Below are 26,355 nucleotides of genomic sequence, written 5' to 3'. Positions count from 1 at the left end.
ATACAAAAATATTTTGGGAAAATTTGGAGAAAAGAGCAAAGCTAATAATAATGGCAAATATCTGTTGGATTTCTGCTCATGACATGGACTGGTTATTACTAACACCATGTTCCAACATAAAAATATGCACAAATTCACATGGAGAGAAGAGGCTAGGAATAAGAAAAGTCTCATTGACTATGTTATTGTTGATAGTGATGTTTTCTCCCTGGTGCAGGACACCAGAGTGTACAGAGGATTTGAAATTGGAAGTGATCACTATTTAGTCTTGAGCAGGATAAAATTGAATTCCATATTGAAAAGAATAACATGTAAGAAAGTTTTAAAGCAAATAAAAGTTGAGCAGCTCTCAGATGTGAACTGTAGACTAAAATACACAAAGATTATTGAAGAAAAAATGAAAGAGTTTGAGAACAGGAACCAAACCTTGGAGATTCAGTGGCAAGCCTTGAAAAAAACACTGATTGATTCAGCCAGAGAAGCATGTGGTGAGGTTGTCTGCAAGGATTAAAAAAATCAGAACTCCCTGGTGGACACAGGAAGTTAAAGAGGCAGTGAAGGAAAAGAAGAAAGCATATCAAAAGTTCCTGTCAAATAAGTCAGCTTGTGCTATTAGAGAATATAGAGACAAATGCAGGAATGCTAAACACTGTGTAAAACTAGCTAAACAAAAGTCATGGGAGGACTTTGGCAAGAATATAGAAAATAAATATCAAGAAGGTGGCAAAATATTCTGGAGGTTGTTGAAGAAGCTTAGGAATGGAGGAAAGAGTACTATAAAAGGAGTTAGAGAGGATAAAGGTGACATGAAAACAGGAGAAAAAGATATCCTTGAAGTATGGAGTAATTACTTTGAAAAACTGCTAAATGAAACAAGCAGTGATGACAGCACAGTGGTAAAAAACACTGACCAGGCATGCAGGCAGGAATACATATTCATACTTGAAGTAGAAAAAGCCATCAAAGGCTTGAAATGTGGAAAGGCAGCTGGAGTAGATGATATTCGACCAGAAATGCTGAAGTATGGTGGTATAAGAGTCTTACAGTGGCTGCACTGCATAGTTCAGAAAGCCTGGACAGAGGGACAAATTCCCGATGATTGGAGTAGAGTTCTCATAGTACCCATACATAAAAAGGGAAATAAAACTGCATGTGAGAATTACAGAGGTATTTCCCTACTGAGTGTTCCTGGCAAAATCTATGCAAGTATACTTGAGAAACAGTCGAGAGGAATTGTGGAAGAAAAGCTTGGTGAAGAACAAGCTGGATTCAGGCCAAACAGCGGCTGTAGGATCAGATCTTCGCTTTACGACAAATAGTCAAGAAAGCATGGGGATATAACAAAGATCTGTATTTAAGTTTTGTCGATTTGGGAAAGGCATATGATAAGGTGCCAAGAGAGAAGCTATTCAATACGCTACAGTTATATGGTGTCAATGGGGCATTATATCAAGCAATACTTAGTCTTTATTTGAGTTGTAAGTCAGCAGTTAGAATTGAAGGAAGTACAGGAAGATGGTTTAATGTTAAATCTGGTGTGAGACAAGGATGTACATTATCCCCTCTGTTATTCATTATCTTATATGGATCACATTATGAAGGAAAGTGGTATTAAAAATGATATTAAAATTGGAGATGTTAATGTCAGCTCTTTGCTTTATGCGGATGATGTTATACTTCTAAATAAATCTGCTACAAGTCTGCAAGATTCTCTGACTAAATTGAATAGCTGTTGTAATAGATATGGTATGAAGGTGAGCAATAAAAAGATAAATACAATGAAAATAGGCAGAAACATTGAAAATGTCAAATGTGTTGTGAATGGAGAACCTGTGGAACAAGTAAAAGATTTCAGCTACTTATTCATGATTTTTAGTGAAGATGGTAAATTAAATATAGAAATAGACAACAGAATCAGCAAAGCTGGTATGGTGGGAAGTCGATTGAATAAATTCATATGGAATAAGAGAGAAATTAGTCAGAACACTAAATTAGCTGTATACAAGACAGTGTTCAAACCAGTTTTAACTTATGCATCTGAGAGCTGGGTCAGAAGTAAAACACTTGACCAAAGACTAGAGACCGCAGATATGAGAGTCCTGAGAAAGATTATAGGTGTGAACAGATGGCATCAATGGCAATATCATATTAAAAACGAGAATATTAGGAAAGAACTTGACATTGTCTGCATCCAGGAATGCATTAGCAGAGCTAATCTCAGGTGGTATGGTCACCTAAACAGAATGGGCGAGGATAGATTAGCAAAACAAGTGTTCTCTGCCAGGTTGGCAGCAAAACGACCCAGAGGAAGACCAAGATATAGGTGGATTGATACGGTACAAAATGCCTTAGACGCTAGAAATATAAGATCTGATAATGTTGGAGTCTTGACAAGTAACAGACTGATTTGGAGGAAAATTGTAGATAGGAAGTTAGTAATGATATAATTTTTTCATGTTGTACTATCATATCCTGTACACCCCTTGTGGGTACATGGCAGGAATTTGATGATGATGATGAAGTGTCCATAAGAGAGTCAATTAGCATGTTAGCAGTTGATACAAGATCTGTAAAATTAACTTAACAGAGAGTTAGCTAACCTCTTTGCGAGTAAACTAGAAGTTTAATAAGTTGAATTTGTAAGCAGAGAGTAAATAAGTTTTTAAGTTAAAGAAATTATTTAGTGTTGAAGTGAAAGGATTTTAATCGTATGCTAAAGATTTTATAGATGGGTAGAGAAAGCAATCTCCCTGTCTTGATTCATGTATATTTCAATTTAATGTAAATAAATGGGTCTTATTTGTTAAAAGTGCTGCCTTATTCTTTATTTTACAACTGCACTGTTCCTAAAAAAATAGGACTTGTGAGCTGGAAACAATTAATGCATTAAAAGCACAGTTTAGTTACTTACAAACCACTACTGTTTATGTAAACTTTGTTGAAGGAAATTATGCTAGTAGGAGAGAGAGAGATCTACCGGAAGTTTTATCGAGTCTTATGCTGAATTTTTGATATAGTGATGGTGCAGTCTTACAAATAAATTTTCAGTGTTCATTGGCATATGACTAATAAAATAAGGAAGGTGGATAAACATAAAACGCAGTAGAGTGAGTAAGGTTAAAATAGATAAAAAGTGCATAAGAGTGCATATTTTGTTTCATTGTAAAGATATTACATATATGCTAAAATAACATACGTTTACATATTCATCACTAAGCAACAAATACACAAATGACACAAATTAATTTGACTTAAATCAAATATGTACACTATATCTAACAACTCAATATAAGTTATACGATCATTTCTCACAATCATCTGAATCTTAGCAGAACTACTTGTCTAGAATTTTTTCCCCCTTTCTTAACTTTCCATATAATCAGATCGTCAACATATAAAAATTCAGCCTTAAGGAATGACTACAACAAATAATTTTAGTAGATTCAGTATACAATTCAGCTAGGCTTTCTCTTACATAGAGTAAATTAATTCAATTGTTAGCTCAAGGCCTAAAGTCTTGCAACTCTAATTTTAAAACAATTCTATCAATTCAAACCACCGTCACAATCTAAGTTTCTTTCTGACTAAATAATGGAAAGTTCTTACTTTTCATAAAGTCTGGTCCTCTATAGCCCGTTAGACCTCATCACTGTACCTGAACATCCTTTTCGTAATTTGCAAGACTTCTTTCTTGTTATCGGCGGACAATTTAATTCCTACGGCTTGGAAGTTCGGCATCTGGTTCCTCCTAATACGACTGTGCCTTAGTTACATTGTTCTTCTGGCCTTTGCTTCATGAATACAGGTCTCCGAATAGGATAACAATTCATCACCCACGATTCTAGTGAAGCTCAGCTGCTGTTAACGAGCATCGTACTGTCTTCTAAACTCCTTGGCTGACGGTGACCTTAATACCGTCATGAGTCCGAACTCTCTCGTTGGAATTCCATGTGACTTCCTGCCCCCTTGAACAGAAACTCCACTCCAGAACAAACTCGAACTCCCAGGAACAGACTAAACCAATCAAGTCCTGTCTCCACACACCAAACTCCTATTTATATGGTTCCGATGACCTTCGTTTTTCTTATGTCGTAGTTCCCTCGGTACCCTGATGTTCTGCACCTGTCACCCTCGTCGATCGGTGCAATTAGACAGGAAACTCCCGTGTGATGTTGACCTTCACATTTGCAGTGGCCTCATGTCATGACTTAATCCCTTAATCTGTCTGGAATTTTAGTTTGCTAGTGATATACTTAGACACAATTTACCTTATATGTAATTTCCTTTGTTCTTACACAAAACTTTTGATATTACAATATTCAATAATTTAAAAAAAAAAACATTACTTCCATTTCAATTACACCAAGTTTTTCTATTAATACACAAGTATTTTAGTGGAACTTAGCATACCTGTAAAATTTGCATAAAAGGTATTTCATTACAAAAACTCCTTTTATGCAAGATTTTACAGTAGTGAGGAGGAGGAGTATAAGGATACCAAAACTTAACACACAAAATAGTACAACAAGAAAAGTGAAGTTAACAGAATGTCTTTCAAATCTGCTGCTTTCTGATCATGATATCACAAAATGCTCTGCCAGATTTAGAGTTCTGTTACAAATCATTACATTAACAAATTCCTTCCTGACTACAAGCTTGATATTTAGTGATGACTACAAGCTTGATGTTTAGTCCACTGCTTGATATTACCTTTGGAAAAAATTTTAAAAATTACAACTTTCCCAATGTATAGTTAGGGACATTTTTAGTTCTTATAGGTCAATGGCCATATCGCAAAGTTTATCTGAACTAAATAATGGAACTAACTTGAAAGTGGAGAGACAGAATTACAATTATGCTTTAGATATCTAATAAGTAAAAGAAAGTACATGTCCACGCATTACAAAAAATGTATCATACAAAGGCATAATGCAAATGTTACTAAGAAAAATAATGATGTAAAAAAAAACTGCATATAAAAAAAGTTAAAAAAAAAAACACAAATTATGTGAATTTAAACTAATTATAAGTAACAGATTTGAAAATTTTTCAAAGTATATACATATGTTTGTTATGTTTGGCAACATTCCCCCCCCCCTCAAATCCGCTTGTTATATGCAGTTTTTTTTTTTTTTACATCATTATTTACTGCTGGGTATATTACTGCTGTAAACCAGCTGACAAGCTCAGATGTTGGACATTATTAATAACTTACTTTAATTTTAACAGTATTACAACAGTATTGCCATTTAGCCCCATGGGTAAGCGTTCTTGAATTATTTTCAAATTTCACTTAATAGCCAATACCCCAAAATTGGTCCACACAGTTAGCCTAGTGGCTATGCACTTCGCAACTATATGCCTCTGAAAGGAACGTCCTGGACTCAATTCCTGTCACCAATATGAGGAGCTTAAGGATCTTTCTCAGACATAGCCAAGTTAGGTCTTGGGGGAGAGCAGGGTTTTTCTCCCCAGTTTATCTGGAGTTTTTCCTCCCGCAGGCAAATTGGCCCCGTGATCACACACAGATTACAGTCAGGAATACTTAAGATCCAGCCATAAGCCTGATTCGTCAGCTATGCCGGTCCCGAGCACGGATAAAATTAGTGGGGATCGAGATGGTGCCGTACTTCCCTGTAAAAAGGGGCCTCGTGGCCGTTATATAATCATTATTTAATCATACACTAATAATAACCCCAAAATTCACTTGACATTAGAAACAGAATCCAATAACTGATTGTCTTTTCTTGACACATTAGTCATCTGTCTTCCAGATAGTTCACTATCTTTTCCATTTATAAAAAGCCAGCACATGCAGGAAGACAGCTACATAAACAATCACATAACTAACTAGCCGAACAGTATGGAATCCTAAAAGCGCGCACACACACACACACACACACACACACAGCCAGGGACTATTTGTTCTAATGAAGCAGCCCTATCTACAGGACTCAAGTATCTTCCCCATACTTTCTTGGCCAATGGCTACAGCTTCCCCACCATAGATAAAATACTACATGCCCCCACCCCCTCCACCTACTTCACCATCCCTAAACACACAAGAACAAAATACTACTATTTCTATTCCATATATTCAGGGTACATCCAAAAAGATAACCAAAGTAATAATAAAATGCAATCTTCATACCACATTCAAACCACATCAGATTAGCAACTCTGATCCCCTCTCCTAAAGACAAACTCCATCCTCTAGCAAATCCTGGCGCACGCAAAGTTAAAGTTCCCATGACTGAGCCTATAGACAGACAGGAAGATCTGTTAACATCCCTCTTGGAGAATGTAAGAAACATATTCTCTACCATTATTATGGCAGTTGGGACTGGCAGACCACACTTTGGACACCTCTTCACACAGGACCGGATGGAAGAAAACTGATGTGATATATTATATAGAGGTCGTTAGAGGTCAGATAGACTATTTTTAGAGTCAGCAATGGCTATGAAGCATTTTCCTAACCTTAACTACCATGGCTGCTATTAATCTTAACTACTATTAATCTGCCAAACTGTTTTAAGTTCAACTCCTACTCAGCTGTACTACTTCTTTATTCAACATTAGATCTTTCGTCTGTTACAATTAAAACTGTTTCACTTACTCAACGTTGTGTGTAAACTGTAACATGTTATTTTGCTTTGAGGATGCTGATTTGAAATCCAGTGAAATATAAGTCAGTTAACCATCCTTTTCTAATTGCTTTTTTTGGTGTTCTAATTGTAATCCTGTCAAATTAAATAAGTTATGAATCACTGATGCAAAACAGTTGAGCTGAAAAAAGCTGCATATTGCTCCCATCTCTTAAATTTGTATCAGTAACTTTTTAGAATGAAAAACAAGTGAGACTTTAGTGCCTCTTATTTTTTTGCCTCTTCTTTAGTGCTTTTTTTTTTTTTTTGCCTCTTCTTTAGTGCCTTTTTTTTTTTTGCCTCTTCTTTAGTGTCTGTCTGTCTCTCTCTCTCTCTCTCTATATATATATATAGAGAGTCCATGGGGTTAGCCTAGTGGCTATGCGCTTTGCAACCATATGCCTGAGGTAGGAGTGTCCTGGGTTTGATTCCCGTCGATGATGTAAGGAGCTTAAGGATCTTCCTCAACCATAGCTAAGTTAGCCAGTCTCGTGCATGGACAGCAGGATTTTTTCCAGTTTAGCTGGGGGTTTTCATCCCGCAAGCAGGCAAACTGGCCTCGTGAACACACAGGATACAGTCATAGGATATGGTATGGCAAGGAAGGCAACGGGAAACCACCTTGGTCATAGTCATTTCCCTGGATGGTGGCATATATATATATATAGCTGCCCCTAAACAGCTGAAAGGCTATAAAACAACAATATATATTCTAGCCTGGTTCCCACTGATGAGACCTCAATAAAGGTCGATACCAGTCTGGGTAGTAGCCCCTTGCCTTTAATACAAAGCATCATACATCTCCTCCAGGAGATGTGCTTTGCATTAAGGGTAAATATTAAGATTAGTGATCAGAGCTTATCCTACTTATACTATAAGTTGCCTTGGTCTTGCACTATGTGCAGGATCAGCTAGACTTGCAACACTTTCAGTAATTTCAATAATATATATATTATTGAAATTAGGATTTACTCGGGATGTATACATTTATAAAAATAAATTTAAATGACTAGAACCTGAGAAAGTATAACAAAAACCTTGAATACATTATCGAATCAAAAGAAATAGTTCTGGACCCTTCACATTTGAACAACAAATCTAAGCTACAATTTGCTGATTCCCATAGCGCAGTAATCCAGTAGTGGCGCTCTAAAATTAGCTGTCACACACATTCAACTCATGCCAACGGTAGCACGCAGTCACCTATTCAAATATGACTGTTACTATTCTACTTTTTATTAAGCTGGAAAGTTCGTGTTTTTTTACCTTGTTATTTTTATGTCTTATGTTTTTTATTTCTCACCTGAAGAAGTTGGAGCACCGATGAAACTAGTCGTGATGTATTAAAGGTTTTTTTTGTTATACTTTCTCGGGTTCTAGTCAGTTAAATTTATTTTTATAAATATATATAAAATTCAACAACTGACTCTAATCCAGATTATTTTAGTAATAGGTGTGACACCTTTTGACTACTTCTATATGGGAAATAAACGACTTCTGCATTACTTCAACCTTGATCTCTCTTCTGGATCTGGCTCCCACTGATGAGACCTCGATAAAGGCCGAAACCGGTCTGGGTACAGGCCCTTCCAATAACGCATAGCATTATGCATGACTAAGGATATCTGCCTTGCATTATGGAATACTAAGGCAACTGATATAAAGTCATTAGCCTCTGTATACAAGAAGATCAGTTACGAAGTTACTTCATGCTCAAACTTTGTTTACTTACACTTGGATAAAGGATAAAAGCAAGAATATAATTTCTTCACATCTTTAACTTATGGAAAAATAATCTGCATGTATAAGTATTAAGCATATCATGGTTTTAAAATTATGGACAAATAAATGATGTTTAATATTAAAATATTGTGTATATTATTTCTGGGAAAACTCCCATGTTACTCCTCTTTATAAACTATTATGATTACAGCTATTTTGCCTGCTTCAGTTTAGGAGTTAAAATATTGTACTTTATACAAGTGTATTCATACAAATAATATCTAGGTGTGTAATTATATTATTTCTTTCTCTTAAATATTCATTTGTTTTTTGAATCTTGTTTTATCATGTTACTAAAAAAAAAAAAAAAGAGGGAGATTTAACTCATCACTGATAAGTGAGCAATTGTTATAACAATGAAATATTGTTGCTCCCCTGGTGCTTATAACCAAGTTCAACTGTGTGTGTGTGTGTGTGTGTGTGGGAGTGAGTGAGTGAGTGAGTGAGTGAATAAGATGCTTGCTTTGTAAACCAATAAGTGTCAGTACAAGCTCTGTTAGCAAGAAAAATTTTTTAAAAATACGAAAAGAAAACTAAAAAAATTATTTACTTCATGGAGTGATGTTTTTGCAATAAGAAGAGCAAATTAAGTATATAACATATGATTTTATATATCGCTGTAAACTCATTTCCCTTATCCAGTTCAGCCATCACCTTGTTATAAAACTTGAGCAAGTTACTGAAGCATGATCTACCCTTCACAAAGCCATGCTGTCCTCTGTACAGTATCTCGTTTTCATCAATCCATTCCTGTATTTTTCCCTTGACTACTTTCTCTAAGACCTTGACAATGACTCCTGATATGCTGATCGGTCGGTAATTTGCTACCGTAGTCTTGGATCCTCCTTTATGCAGTGCAACAGTTTTCCCCTCTTTCCACACCTTCAGGACTAAGCCAGACCTGAGACTCAGATTAAACAACATGGTCAAGGGCACTGATAATTCTTTAGCTGCTTCATGCAAGACCCGTGCGGGTATACCATCCAATCCCACAGATGTGTTCACATTAAGGTTCTGTAATAGACTAGTCACCTCCACTTCATTTATCACTATTCCCATATAAACTAATGGTTCCTTCATTTTTTCAATGTCACCACCTGGATGATATGCTTTTGCAAAGTGCGCGCTCAGTAACTCCACTATATCGACTGATTCAGTGACCTCCTTACCATCGTCATTCCTTAAAATCATTCTGCCATGTACAGTTTTTTTCTTGCTTGCAGCATATTGAAAGAACTGTTTTGGATTCTCTTTTGCTTGCAAAGCTAGTTTCCTTTCATAATCCGCTTTTGCTTTTTTTACCACACTCGTTACCTTTCTGGCCTGCACTTTATACCGTTCGTGTGCCTGCAGGTCACCCCTTTCTTTAAATTCCCTCCACAGTTGTTTCTTTTTTTGCAGCTCAAGCTTAATGGTGTTATTCATCCATTTAACCCCTACTTGTTTTACTATTCGGACCTTAGGTATACAATCAGCCATTACCTCCTGTAAATGCTCCTTGACCACTTCCCATGCTCTATCGACATCCAGCCCTTGCAGTTATACATGCCATGGCACTGATCCAAGCAATCTCCTAAGCTTGTCATACTTGCCAGCACGGTAATTCCACATATTCCCTGTCTTAATCGAAAATTCCACACCTTTAGCCACCTCCCAGGTCAAGACCTTATGATCACTCTCACCAATAGGTGGCAACATGGTCATATTCATTACAGTCAAACTCTCAGATGCTATTACCAGGTCAAGCACTCTCACACCCCTAGTATTTTCAATTACATGCTGTCTCAGATAGTTATCCCTTAATAATTGAATAAAATCCTTTTCCTTCCTCACATGTGTCCTCTCCTCCTTCCAATCAATGTTACCATAGTTGAAATCCCCCATAATAATTACCCTCCTTTCACTCATTTCATCAATTTCCCTATGCATACTATCTCCACCATCTATTCCATCACCTGGTCTATAGCAGCACCCAACTGAATATTTTATTCTGCCAGTCTCAATCTCACACCAAATAGCCTCAAATGAGCTCCTTTCACTATCCTGCGATACAACTTCAATTCTCCTTGGCTGCAGTTCATCAGCTATCATCAATAATACCCCTCCCCCCATTTTATTTTCTCTGTCCCTCCTAAACATACTATAACCTACACATTCTATCCCACTAACTATATCTTCTTCCGTCAGTCATGTTTCACTAATGCCAATAACCTGTGGCCAGGAAGAGCCAATCAAGGCCAAAAATTCTTCCTTCTTGTTCCTAATACTCCTGGCATTAGTATACATGAAATGCAGTGATTCCTTAGTCCCACCCCTATATTGATACATTATTGTAAATGACCCATTCCCATTTTTTGTCCCTAGTGCTTGCTTGGGTTCATTATATACATTCTTACACTCATCTGTCTCACTGATGTCTGCATATCCATTCCCCCCCCCTCCTTGGTAGTTCTAGTTTCCCTGGTTTTGCACATCCATTTTCACTTCATTCAGCAACACTCTTTCCAGTCTCCACACACCAAGTCCATTCAAATGCAGGCCATCCATCTTGTATAAGTCCTTTCGCCCTTCAAACTCATTCCACACGTCCACGAATTCCACACTACACCGGCTGCAAAACCTACGCATAATGTCATTTGCAATTATGGCCCTCCTCCTAAACTCCTCTCTGTCATACCGTGGCAACAGACTAACCATTCTAACTCTGTCACTCTTTTCTTTTGCTACCTTTAACAATAGTTTCAAGTCCTCTCTCATAAAAAATTTATCACCTTTCAATTCATTCGTACCCGCCACAATTATTAATTTTTTCACCCTCTGTTTTTGCACTCTAATACTCTCACTTACATTCTTAAATTTCGCACCCAGTAAGTACGATTTAGTTACACTGCCATCTATCACCCCTCTTAATAACGAGTCACCATACAACACTCTTTCCTTCATTTCAGAAACTCTCTCATTCTTGCACTGTTTTTTTACGTTATCCGAATCACTCTGGAAAGAGTTTTGCAGGTGCTCTAATTGCCGCTGCACATTTTGTATCACTGCACGCAACCTAGCGATCTCACTTCCTACAAATAATTCCTCATTATTTTTATCATTTAAACCATTTTCTCTCTCAGTATGGTTGCTTTCACTCTTTCTTAGATCACCGCTCTCATTGCCATCTTGTACATCGCCATTCTCTATCAAGCCACTATTTTTACTCACATTCTGGCAATTCTGGCTTTCTTCAACCATAACTATCTCACTACCTGACACATACTTCTACTCCTCACTTTGCTTACACTTTCTACACATTCTCCCACCACTATCACTTTCAATCCAAATTCCAGCCTCATTCGGGAATGCATACATCCCACACACATCACATTGGACAAACTCTCTCACATTATAGTTTTTGTACAATGCGTCGTATTTTTGGACGCCATTATCTTACATCATATTGGAGCCATATTCAAATCAATGAAACGTAACGTTATATACTAAATTAAATAACGTAATTCACACCAAAATCCCACAGACACAACAAGCTACCAAAATTAGGCAATATTACATTATGATTTTAACCTATATTCTAATTTTTACTCAAAATTGTACTTAGCTTTCGGGAGCTCTCTGAAAACACAACCATCCGTCTGGCCCTCTAGCGGGCAATTCCTTGATTTCCTGTGATGATTTCCTTGTATTCAAATCATCTAATTTAAATGTTGAAATGCTAACTAGGTTTGTCTCCTATGGAAGTTATTACTGATTTCAGAGGACTCAAGTATGAATTCAAAAAAACCTCAATCATTAACTATTATAACTGAAGTCAGCAATTCTTCCAAGTATGTTCAAAATAATTTAAAACATCAAATACTATTTACTGGATTATATACATAACTCATCTAGTAAGCATATAAAGGCAAATCATTATATCATCATCAAATTCCTGACATGTACCCTCAAGGTGGTTTATAAATTAAAGATGCTAAGAAATTATATTCTTGGTTTAATCCTTTATCCAAGTGTAAGCAAACAAAGTTTGCACCTGAAATATTTTCTGGACAGAGCAACTTGTATATAGATGCTAATTAATTCACATTACTTGCCTTAGTATCCCATAATGCAAAGCATATCCCCTTACAGACATTTATAATGCTATGCATTATGGAAAGGATCACTACCCAGACCAGTTTCGACCTTCATTGAGGTCTCATTAGTGGGAGCCAGACCCAGAGGTGATACTAAAGTTGAAGTAAATCAGAAGTCATATTTTCATAGATGAGTAACCAAAAGGTGTCACACCTTATTATTAACGTCATTAGCTTCTACATCCAAGTTGTCCCAGTCCTTAAAATACTTCAGGTGCAAACTTTGTTTGCTTTCACTTGAATAAAGGTTTAAACCATGTATATAATTTCTTCATATCTTTAATTTATAGTACTACCAAGTGGAAAAACTTCCAACAACTATCTCTAATCTAAAGTATTGTAATAATAATGTGGGTCTGGCTCCCACTGATCAGACCTCAATAAAGGTTGAAACCAGTCAACAGAATTCTCATCAAGAGTTCACCAGCTAAAAAGATGTTTGTGTGTAGTTGAGTTTAACAATGAATGCAGTGGTATCTGAGCAAATCAATTTAACCCCATGAACCAGAATTTTTATAATATCATACCTGTTTGGAGGAGGAGGAGGAGGAGGCAAGGTGATTTGAGAGGCAATTTGATACCTCAAACTGGAGCAAGTTGTTAAGGCTCTATTTTTGTGATTGCTACTAACACCTAGTTTTTGTGTTCGATAGTGATGAGTCTACATGTATGAAAAGGTCTGTACGTAGGTTTACAGTAGACACCGAAGGAAAGACAAAGGAAATATATTAAATGCTTATCCAGAAAAGGCATGTCATGAAAGTGTCTGTGTTATTTATGTGGCATAATTATTACTTAGCCAAGAAACTAGCATGCAACACTCAAGGAGATGGCAAGTCATTCTACCTCCTATCAATAATTTTTCTCAAAATTAGTCTTATCTGTGAGGACTCCAAAATTGTCATATATTTTGGCCTTCTATGGTGCTTATAACTGCATCAATCCAGCAAGGTCTTGAGCTACCTGTGTGTCTTTTTTTAAGTCTCTTAAATGACCATACCATCTGACATTAGCAATACTGACACTTCATTCCTGAATGCTAAGAATGTAGAGTTCCTTTGTAATATCTTCGTATTTTAATATGATTCTGCCATTGATGTCAACTGTTCACTTTGCTAATTTTTTGCAACTCTTGTATCTGGATTAATTGTCTTTGATTAATGATTCTATTTCTAACCCAACTCTCATATTTGTTAAAATTGGTTTGAACATTGTCTTTTTTCGGTGCTTTGACTAATTTCTTTCTTATTCCATATAAATTTATTCATTTAACTCCCTGCAATTTCAGCTTTGCTTAATTCTGTTTTCTTTTTCTTTTTTTTTTGTTTTTTTTTTCCATTTAATTTGCAAGATTCACTAAAAATTGTGCCAAATTAGCTGAAATATTTTACTTGTTCTACAGTTCCTCCATTGAGGATATAGCTGCTGTTTTCACAATAGCCCTACATAGTTGCTGTTTTTATTGCTAATTTTCATACCAAATTTGTTATAGTAGTTATTCAATTTAATTAAGGAATTCTGCATACATGTATCGGATTTATTTAAGATCATACCTACATAAAGTAAATATGTAGGTATGATCTACATAAAGTAAAGAATTGAGATAAACATCTCTAATTTCAATATCGGGTTTAATGCCACTTTCTTTCATAACATATCCACATAGATGAGCATCAGCGACAAATAGCACACACATCCTTGTCTTATATCTGATTTAACATCACACCATTCTGATATCCTTCAATTATAATTGCTAACTTACAACTTAAATATAGACTATATACTACTAGCTATGATGTCCATTTATACCATATGACTGTAATGTTTGAACAACTTTTTTCTTAGAAATTTGTCATATTTTTTTCAGCTCTACATAACTTAAATATAAATTTTTTTTTATGTTCCTATGATTTTTGAACTATTTGTCTTAAAGTGAAAATTTTGTCCTGCCAATTCCTATTTGCCTTGAACCCAGCTTGTTCTTCTCCAACTTACTCTTCCACTATTTGTGATGGCCTGTTCTCTAGTATACTTGCATTAATCTAACTAGTAGCACTTACTAGAGAAATTCCTCTAATTCTCACATTGTTTTATTTCCCTTTTTACAGATGGTTGCTGTGAACACTCTTAGCTCTCACAGCAGCCATCTAAAAAAAAAAAAGGGAAATAAAACCAGACTTGCTGAATTATGCAGCGTAACCTCTTATACCTCCACATAGCATAATGGTCTAAACATTGAGTACCTTTTATTTTTAATTTAAAGTTATTATTCTAACATCATAGTTGTCACCATAATTTTTTAATATAATGTATACTGGCATAAGTTAAGGGGATAATAATCCCTTATTGTTTTTCAGCCAGTAAGTGAAACTAAGATCGAAAACGTTTCGATCTACGATCTGTAACGTTTCATGCCGAAGAACTGTCAGCGTATCCAAGCGTAAGTGACCACTTGGTAGTGCCACGCCACGGCAACTCGTTGCAAAGGTGGAGCAAGATCCCTCACTGTTCTTGATATTTTCTCATAATGTAAAACACACAGCTCTTAAAAGATGTAGTACTGTTTTACATTATGAGGAGAGGTCACTACCCAGACCGGTTTCAACCTTTTTTGAGGTCTCATCAGTGAGTAGCTAGACCTAGAATATCAGAGTTAACCTCGCCAGAAAAAAATAGCCGTTTGGCTTTTCAGCTTAGTTATACTATGTTATAATATAATATAGTGACACACCTTTTGGGCAATCGTATAGCAAAAGTATGCAAGTTTTCTTCACTTAAACTCTGATATTCTAGGTCTAGCTACTCACTGATGAGACCTCAAAAAAGGTTGAAACCGGTCTGGGTAGTGACCTCTCCTCATAATGTAAAACAGTACTACATCTCTTAAGAGTTGTGTGTTTTACATTATGAGAAAATATCAAGAACAGTGAGGGATCTTGCTCCACCTTTGCAACGAGTCGCCGTGGCGTGGCACTACCAAGTGGTCACTTACGCTTGGATATGCTGACAGTTCGTCGGCATGAAACGTTACAGATCGTAGTTTTCGATCTTAGTTTCGCTTACTGGCTGAAAAACAATAAGGGATTGGATTTTTATCCCCTTAACTTATATCAACCTTGCCAGAAAAAAAAGCCGTTTGGCTTTTCATCTTAATGTATACTGGCATTTATTTAGTCTGCAGGAACATTGTTTGGTCATGTACCTACCTCAACAAAAGCTAAATGGATGTTCATTCTGTTGGAAAATGAAAACCCATTTTCTTGTGAAGGCTGAACAGTTCGTTAAAAGAAACAAAGCAAATTTATACATGACTGCATGAAATCTTTAGAAATTATAAAATATCTTGTACAAAATTTACAAATAAAACTTCAGCATTTACCTATGTACAAAAACTGTAGGTCCACGTCTAGAGGAGAGATGCAAAGAATTACTAGTAAGCGATAAAATTCCAGCTGATACTGCCAGAAGCTCCCGCACCTCATCTGTAGCATGAACTTGGAAGGATGTGTACTTCTGAAGAGCTGAGGTATAATATGATGTCACATGTCCCTATAAATAAGCAAATTAATATGTCAGATAATATTCCAACATAGAATTTGTAAATGTGGTAATTCTTTTTAACAAGCTAGCACTATTTTCCTTTGCACATAAAGGTGAGCAAACTTTAATATTACACAGTAATTACAGGTTGACACTACAGCAAAAGTTTATAACCAACACATTCACATTAACCAACTACAAAAAAGTCCTAACCAAAGCACATCCATAGGTACACTGTTGTTTTAAAGAAAGAGCTCTATTCCTGTAATCCTTAGTGAAAGTTGCTGTACTTTCAATTCAATTAGAGTCCACCCAAATGTTTCTTTCAAAGAAAACAGCTACAAGGTACAGAATAATAACTGCATGCTTATGTAATATACTCGCAAGATCCAGCAACACATTTTTCCAGTTCATAACACAATTTCAACTGACTCCCTTTGCCAATTCAACTGATTAAGCTGGAAGAGAAAATGAAGTATTTGTAGAACAGAGCTCAGAGAAATGAAAGAAAAGACAAAATGCTGATCACTGGTGGCTAGAGTCTGGGGGGAGGGGGGGAGAGAGAGAAAGATATTGTCAATTAGACGAACTGTTCTTTTCTGAAGTATCAACAATTTTAAGCGGTTTTGAGCATGCCATCCCAAATGTTAGAGAGGTATTCCAAGGTAAAGTGGATTTAGGATTTGCCTAGCTTGAGATTATGAAAGATAGCATCTTTAACAAAATCAGAAAGGTATCATCTTTAACAAAAACAGATGACAAGTTCTTTTAGAAGCCAAGGATGGAAATGATCTGCTTGTACACCAGAAAAGGCAAAGGGTAAGTATTAGCACACAAACACAGATCTAGGCTCGACTGTTAAGCATTATCAAAAGTAAAAGAAGCCCCAAGATCGTTTCTTTTTTATATATATTAAAATTATGCACAAAAGTTACGAAGTGGCTACACTGCATAATTCAGAGGATTGAGTCAGAAGGTCAAATTCTAAGAGATGATTGCTTCAATCATCTGGAATCTGACCATCTCTTCTGGAATAAGCTCTCATAGTACCCATCTATAGAAAGCTGAATAAAGCTGAATGTGAATATACAGAGGAAACAAGTCAGGTAATTTCTTCTGTAATTCTCACAGGCAGGTAAGATTTCTGCAAGCATACTGGAAAGGAGGTTAAAAAAACTGATGGAAGAGAAACAGGAAAACAAGCCAAGTTCAGGTCAAATTGGAATATAACAAGGGTTTGCACTTTTTTTGTAGATCTGGAAAATGCATGACAAGATGCTTTTCAAAATCAGCAAAATTATATGAAGTAAATGGAACATTATACAGAGCAATACACCATCTATATTTAAACTATAAGTCAGAAATGAAGGAAATGCATGAAGATGGTGTGATGTAAAACAAGTGTAGGACTAGACAGAGTGCATGCTATCTTCACTCTTATTCATCATCTACATGGATAACATTTTATGAAAGAAAGTGACATTAAATCTGATATTAAAATCAGGGATATCAAAACTTAGCTCTCTGCTTTATGCAGATGATGTTATACTCCTAAACACATCCAGTGCAAGTCTCCAGGATTCTCTAACTAAATTGAATAACAGTTGTAGCAAATTTGGCATGAAAATCAGCAATAAAAAGACCAAAACTAAGAAAATAGGTAAGAAAACAGAAAATTTAAACTGCATTTTCAATGGAAAACTTACAGCACAAGTAAAAATTTCAGCTATTTAGGCACAGTTTTTAGTGAAGATGACAAATTAAATAAGGAAACAGAAACAGAATCAGCAAAGCTGGTATGGCGGGGAGCCAGTTGAATAAATGTATATGGAATAAGAGAGAAATTAGCCAAAACATCATATCATCGTATAAACAAAGCAGTTATTATACTGCTTAGTTTAAAATTTGAAGAAGTCAAAATCATTAATACTATAAATAACCTAAGCACAACCTAACATTTTGAAACTGAAATAACCGCTGTTTATTTTTACAATTTGTGTAGAACAGAAAATACTGCTGATGTTACTTTATGATCATCTAGAGCAGAGGTCAGCAATGCAGTGCCTGCGGGTGCCATGGCGCCCACAGTGAATTTTTAGTATGCCCTCAGAGAAATTATTGTAAACTGCTTTGGAGCTCGCAACTGCAATTTTGCAGCATAGATCGCAGTATATTGAGAGATACATTCATTACTAGTATGTGCTAAAATGCAAGAAAACATAAAGAAAAAACACTGCAAATATAATACATGATGGTACAAATTAAGTGAATATTGAATTCAACATCATTTCATAGCCGAATATAGAAACTACAAGAGTTTCGTGCCAAATGTATAGAAACTAAAAGTTTCAGCAGATGCAAGCATAGGTAGTGCCTTATGGGCAATTCGTAGTAAAGATGGAGCAAGCTCCAGACTTTTTTCCTTAGTATTTTCCATAAATGTAAAGCACATCTTGCAGAGGCCAGCAACCTTTTTAATATGAAGAGTGTAATATAAAATTTGAAAATTTTCAAAATTTGAAAATCGTAGTAAAGGTGGAGCAAGCTCCAGACCTCTTTCCTTAGTATTTTCCATAAATGGAAAGCACATCTTGCAGAGGCTAGCAACCTTTTTAATATGAAGAGCGCAATATAAAATTTGAAAATTACGAAGGGCTCATGACACAGGCATTTCACTGTCAAAGAATATTCATGTTAACAATTAGCATGTAACTGTCAGATCAGATGTGAGCGCCTTGCTTTATCAATCATAATGGCAAATGTATTTTTTTTTATGCAATAATAGTGTGGCTATTTCTAAAAAAAAGTAATATGGAAAGACATTTGAAAACCATTCATGCCAATTGTAATTTTAAGTTTAATTATTTAAATCAGGAGGAGACGGCAATGCAGAGCCTGCAAGCGCCATGGCGTCCGCAGTATTGTGCCCTTCATATTAAAACAGTTGCAGACCACTGATCTAGAGGTATAAACTGTGTATAAATTATCTACATATAAACACAAGTATTATTTATTAAATATACTGCCAAATATTTCAGTTTGAAATTAACAAACTATTATCGGAGGCATAAACAACAGTTTTTTTTTTACAAGGTAGAATGCAAATAATTGATTCATTCAAAATATAGTAGTATCTGGCTAATTCGAACTAATAAAAACCATGCTCGAAAGTTCGGATTAGCAAATTCCTCCCAAGAGACAACAATAACTAGCATTAAAGACAAAAATAATCAGATTGTAATGGTACATCAATTTAATTCTATAAATAAATGAAGTAACCGATAGAAAAAAAGCTACTGTACTGTAATGTAAAACTTAAAAAAAATAATACAGTACACAAATTTATTTTAGTAAAAAATTTAATTTGTATGTACCTGTATTGTTGAGGATTCTGATTTAATAAAATTGCATTCTTCAATACATAACTTAATTTGAGTAAAAAATATCACTTTCTTGTACACAACACACAAAAAAAAGTTTCACAAATAATACAAAAAAAAGTTTTTTTTATTTCTTTGTAAAAAAATTACTGATTTTCTTTTGCTTCTTGGAAGGTAACTTTTTTTGAATGCTTCTTCTCAGAGCTGCATTAGCAATAAAATTTTGTGGACTGGCATATCATTCTACTTAGCCCATTCTATCATCATCATCATCATCATCATCAAATTCCTGCCATGTACCCTCAAGGGGTGTACAGGATATGACAGTACTACATGAAAAAATTACATCATTACTAACTTCCTATCTACAATTTTCCTCCAAATCAGTCTGTTACTTGTCAAGACTCCAACATTATCAGATCTTATATTTCTATCGTCTAAGGCACTTTGTACCGTATCAATCCACCTATATCTTGGTCTTCCTCTGGGTCGTTTTCCTGCCAACCTGGCAGAGAACACTTGTTTTGCTAATCTTTCCTCTCCCATTCTATTTAAGTGACCATACCATCTGAGATTAGCTCTGCTAACGCATTCCTGGATGCTGACAATGTCAAGTTCTTTCCTAATATCCTCATTTTTAATATGATATTGCAATTGATGCCATCTGTTCATGCCTCTAATCTTTCTCAGGACTCTCATATCTGCGGTCTCTAGTCTTTGGTCAAGTGTTTTACTTCTGACCCAGCTCTCAGATCCATAAGTTAAAATTGGTTTGAACACAGTCTTGTATACAGCTAATTTAATGTTCCGACTAATTTCTTTCTTATTCCATATGAATTTATTCAATTGACTTCCCACGATACCAGCTTTACTGATTCTGTTGTCTATTTCTATATTTAGTTTACCATCTTCAGTAAAAATTGTGCCTAAGTAGCTGAAATGTTTTACTTGTTCCACAGGTTCTCCATTCACAACACAGTTGACATTTTCAATGATTCTGCCTATTTTCATTGTCTTTGTCTTTTTATTGCTGACCTTCATACCATATCTATTACAACAGCTATTCAATTTAGTCAGAGAATCTTGCAGACTTGTAGCGGATTTATTTAGAAGTATAACATCATCCGCATAAAGCATAAAGCATTAACATCTCCAATTTTGATATCAGCCCATTCTATATACACATTAAAACTGTCAACTGCCTCTTCATGTTTTACTTTTTTTTTTTTTTTTTTTTTCGAGTTCTTTATCATCATTGTCTTCTAATTCATTCTGCAGCGTCATATTTATGATTTCAGCATCTGATTTGATTCCGAATTCACTTTCGGTTCTACCTGTAATCCATTCCATAATATCTGTGAAATTACAACATTTGGATTTATATTTTTAACCAAATTATGCATGTTTTGAATTTCCTCTTTTTGTGTATCACCATAGTTATACTGTACTGTAATAATAATAAAATAAATAATAATAGTTAAAATAATAATTATTAAATAAAAATAATAGTACACAAAATAATACGTAATAAATAAAACTTTTTGTCTTTCAAACCGCAGTTCGGATTACTGGAGGGTTCGGACTAAAGAGTTTCGGATTAGCGAGATACCACTGCAGTATGAGCCACATGATGTTAATTTGCTAATAGCAGTATGCTTTCACTGAAAAAAAAGGTTAATCATAAAAGTTTAAAATAAATTGCATAAATAATTATATAATTTATATTATCATACAAAAACTTAATTTATAATATCATACTAAAAGAAAGAATTAACAAAGGAAAATATGCATTTTATAGCAAGAAAAATTTGTTTATTAATAAAATGAATAAAAATTTAAAGAAAAGGCTTATTAAGTGTTATATTTGGAATATGACCCTATATGGGTCAGAAATATGGACAATTGGGAAAAAGCTAAAGTGTTGGATGCATTTGAAATGTGGTTATGGAGAAGAATGGAGAAAATAAAGTGGACTGAAAGAATTACCAATGAAGAAGTATTACAAGGAGTTGGAGAAGAAAGGAATTTACTAAAGACCATAAGACAAAGAAAGCATAACTGGAAAGAGCATGTATTAAGAGAAGACAGCCTACTGAAAAGAATGATAGAAAGAAAGTGACCAAGAAGGAGATGACTAATGATGCTTGATGATATAATGAACACACAAGGATATCAAGAAATGAAGAAGGAAGCAAGAGACAGGGTAAATTGGAGGAAGAGAATTTGCTAAGAAAATCATTGGACCTGTGAAGAGATTATAATTACTTAAAAAAATTACTTGGAGATTGCATTAAATTAGATATTGGACCTGTAAATTACTTAAAATTACTTTAAAAAAATTACTTATAAACCAGTATGGATAGTGGTCAATAAAAGATGAAAATTGATTAGAGTCCTAAAGTCAGGTTTTGCTAGAAAAACTAAGTGGGCTGAATGTGTGCCATCCCAATTCTTTGGATGGCACCAGAGGTCAGGCCAATAGTTTTAACAGTTGATCAGTAACTTTAGCATACCATGTAAATTGTAGTGCAACTTGTTTCTCTGTATATATGTGTATACTCCAGATGATGATCTTAATGTGAAGATCAAAACATTGAGTGTTTATTTTGGTTTATATTAAACTAAACTTTTTCTCTAATGCTGTAGTTGTGTCCATAATTTTCATGATGTATAGTAGAGAGTTCTTTCTGTAAATGATGGAGAGAAAAATACAGGGAAGTTTGATCTGAATAACACATTAAGGCCAATAATGATATTTACAAAGACAGAAGTTCTTAAGAAACCATCTGGATACTATATCTATCTAATGATCTGTTTAGTCATCAACATTAGTGTTTAGACAGCTCCATAAAAAACTACTTGATAAAAGACTTGTAATTTCACATGGATGCTTATGACAGATGTAGCAACTTAGAAAAAAAATCAGGCCAATAGTATTGTGATCTATGGTCAAGGCCGAGAACTTTTGACTATCCTTGTATGTCTCTTCCTGGTGTGTGTACCAAGTTCCATGTGAATGCCAGCTTCCCTACTTTGGATAAACCAGATGTTCAATAGAAAAAAGAATACAAGAACATCAATCTTATATTCTTTGCAACAAATCTCATAAGTCTGGATTGGCACAACATGCACAGAATAGAGTCAGACCATAACGTTCTCTGGTCTAACACTCGACTTCTAAGCAGATGTCCGTATAAATTCAAACGCCCATTTAAAGAGTGCTGAGGCCTTACTTCACCACTCCAACTTGAATCAGACTGACTGCCTATTCTTGTCAGAAATATAAATTAAGTTTTTGTATGATAATATAAATTATATAATTATTTATGCAATTTATTGTACACTTTTATGATTAACTTCTTCTTCAGTGAAAGCATAACGCTATTAGCAATTTAACATCGCACAGCTCATACTATTTTGAATAAATCAATTGTTTGCATTCTACCTTGTAAAAAACTTGTTTAAGCCACTAATGATAGTTTGTTAATTTCAAACTGAAATATTTGGCAGTATATTTAATAAATAATACTTTTCTGTGTGTTTACATGTAGATAATTTATAGTACTATGGCACAAGTTTCCCTCAAAAACTATACAAATGTATTTTGCATGCACAGTTCATAAAAGCATGTTCTGTGCTAAATTTCTGCCTGAATCGAAAGTGATATTTTGAAAATTATCATCATCCTCAAATTTCTGACATGTACCCTCAAAGGGTGTACATGATATTAAGATAGCAGTACATGAAGAACTTACATCATTACTAACTTCCTATCAATAATTTTCCTCCAAATCAATCTGTTATCTGTGAAGACTCCAACATTATCAGATCTTATATTTTTGTCTTCTAAGGCACTTTTTACTGTATCAATCCACCTATATCTAGGTCTTCCCATGGGTCTTTTTCATGCCAACCTGGCAGAGAACACTTGTTTTGCTAATCTCTTTCTCTCTCATTCTGTTTAAGTGCTCATACCACCTGAGATTAGTTCTGCTGGTACAACATGATAGAAACTTTTGAAAATTATTACATTATTATTATTACATGGAAACCTCCACAGAGTCCCAAGACTTATTGTGGGAGAACCAAATTATCACTACAGTATCTATCATACCTTTTTGAAAGCCTTAATACAACATGCTGTCAAGGTTTTATAAAGAGGAATGATAACTCCCTTATCTTTACTTGTTGGAATGCTCTTCAATAATCAAGTAATCCAGTGAGCAATCCTAGCTACTTCAGCAATATACCCTCTAAACTTCAACTTCCTATCTACTATTACTATCTCTAAATTCCTGGCTTCACCAATTTCTTGGAGTACAATTCCATCATGATATACAGCCTGCAATCTTTGTATCCCAAAACACATAACTTTACAATTTTCCACATTAATTGATATCCATTAAGTTTTGCCCATATTATTCAGCCTATTTAAGTCATCCTGCAACCTCTCCACATAAACTTGATTAACTATTACCCTGCCTCACACTACTAGTCACCTGCTTCTCCTGATTCTGCTCTTCAATATACTACTTTCTGGCATCTGTCCATCAGCCTTCTTTTATCTGTATCACCAGTTTCATATCCATCCCCATTCAACAGGATGGGGATGGATATGAAAGTTTCATCATGTAGCAATTCCCTTTATCCAACTTAGCTGTCACTTTATGATAAAAGAGTTAGCAGATTACTAAGGCATGACCAATCCATCTCAAAAGCCATGCTGCCCCCTCACAGAGTAGCATATTTTTATCCACGCATTCCTGAATTCTCTTTTTGACCAACTTTTCCAAGACTTTTACCACCATACCTGAGATTCCAATTGGTCTATAATTTGTTACTACAGATTTCAATCCTCCTTTATGCAAGGGAATTATTTTGCCCTCCTTCCACTCTCTTGAACCTCTACTAGATCTGAGACTTAAATTAATAATCAAAAGCATCTCCTGTTCACTTGAACATTCTTCTTAAATTGCAAGCTGATATCCCATCCAATCCTACAGCTGTATTTGTATTCAGATCCTGTATTATTCTAAGTACCTCCAATTTATCAACCTCTGTCCTCACATTAGTATCTGTCACCTCTACCATAATATCATCACTTGGATGATATACCTTTGCAAAATGGTCATTTAGCTCAACAATTTCATCTGCCTCTATTACCTCTCTGCCATCTACACTCATTAAAGTTATTCTTCCATAGTCATTCTTCCTCTTAGTTGCCACAGAGTGGGGGGAAAAAAAAAAAAACTCTTTGGGATTTCTTTTCACCTGCTTGGCAAATGTCTTCTCATAATCTGATTTTGCCTTCCTTACCATGCTGGTCACTTTTCTTGCCTAATACTTGTACTGTTTATGAGTTAGCTGGTCACTATTCTCTGTATTTTGCAGCCTCATGCTAGATGATACTACTCATCAATCTAACTCCTATACAATTTACCCTCCTAACTTTGAGTATATGGTGTGATAGTGCTGCTTCCTCCAGATACTCCTTGCCTGTACTGCATGTTCTGTGAACATCCTTCCCAAGCTGCCTCCTAAGTGTAGCATAATCACCTGCCTTATAATTCCTCATATATCCTTCTAAACTGGAATTACCCATTGTTTTGTTACCTTCCAAGTCAAGACCACATGATCACTCTTCCCAATTGTAGGCAGTCACCACCTTAGTTATGGACAGGTCCTCTGATCATATAACAAGATCCAACACTATCGTATCCATAGTCTGCTTCGTCACATTCTGCTACCAATGATTATCTCTCAATAAGTGGATAAATTCCATTTCCATCTTTTGACATGATCTTTCCTCCTTTCAATTTGTCTCCAAAGTTGAAGTCCCACATAACAATTACTCCACCTGCACTCACATTGCAGTAATCTGTTGATGCATATCTTCCACATCATCTATGGCAACCCCTGTCCTATAGCAGTAACAAATTTTATGTTTTGTCCTATTGGCCTCAATCTCACATCAGACTCAAAAGAACTCATCTGTCAGACTGACTCTTGTCTGAAACTGATCTGCTATCAACAGCCCTAACTCACCCTGTCCTATATACTCTATCCTCCCTGAAAATAGTAAATCCACCATATTCTACCCCTGTAACTACAGGGGTAGAATATGGTGGATTTACTATTTCCATCTGCAGTTAGTCAAATCTCACTAACACCTACAACTTTTGTAGAGGTTGCACTAATCAATGCCCAAACTCCTTCCTCTTATGCCTGAAACTTCTACCAGTAGTATATAGAAACTGTAGTATCCCCTTAGGCTCCCAACCATCTTTACATCCTAAATTGAGTACCTCATTCAATATTGTCACCTGAGAGAACAGATTCTGCATGTTTGTTCATTCACACACTCATTTGCTTTATGGGTGTCTTCATACATACTCATTTGCATCCACCCTAATTTCTTTAGTTTTCCTGGCTTTGCGCTTCCACACTCTCAGTAAACAAAGCTCTCTCTCTCTCTCTCTAGAAACCTAACACTGAATCTGTCAGCACTGTACAAATCTTTCCATCCATCAAACTCAGGCAATAGGTCCACAAACTCTACACCTTCCTTCTGCATAACCTGTAAGTTGATTCAGTAGCTATCATCCTCCTCCTCAGTTTGCCTCTGTCATAGCATGGCAGCAGACTGCACAAACTTCTCTCTCTCATTCTTCTTTTACACTTCTCCCAATAACTCTTTCACATATTTCTCATATTGTATTCCTCATACAATAATTCTCACCTGTCAGGTATTGGTTGAGCCAAAAACAATCAATTCTTTCATCTTCCATTTCTGAATTCTGACAGCATTACTAATATTATTAATTTTCACACCAGAGAAACAAGATTTTGTAGTGCTTTCATGATATACTC

At 35.3% G+C, this 26,355-nt stretch overlaps 1 protein-coding gene across 1 annotated transcript in view; it reads right to left on the bottom strand.

The window, feature by feature from the left end:
• The window catches only part of PAN2 (PAN2-PAN3 deadenylation complex catalytic subunit PAN2), a 717,374-nt gene that overhangs the window by 639,151 nt on the left and 51,868 nt on the right, over positions 1 to 26,355 (bottom strand). Inside the window, exon 3 of the mRNA XM_090393913.1 lies at positions 15,945 to 16,114. Within this exon, the coding sequence (XP_090250039.1) occupies positions 15,945 to 16,114 (170 nt within the window). The remainder of the gene's footprint in view (positions 1 to 15,944; positions 16,115 to 26,355) is intronic.

Source organism: Typopeltis vanoorti, chromosome 6, assembly GCF_054136105.1.
Source record: "Typopeltis vanoorti isolate ZY-2024b chromosome 6, IOZ_Tvanoo_1.0, whole genome shotgun sequence".
NCBI classification, from domain to species: Eukaryota; Metazoa; Arthropoda; class Arachnida; order Uropygi; family Thelyphonidae; genus Typopeltis; species Typopeltis vanoorti.
This window is presented reverse-complemented; position numbering and strand designations above follow the sequence as displayed.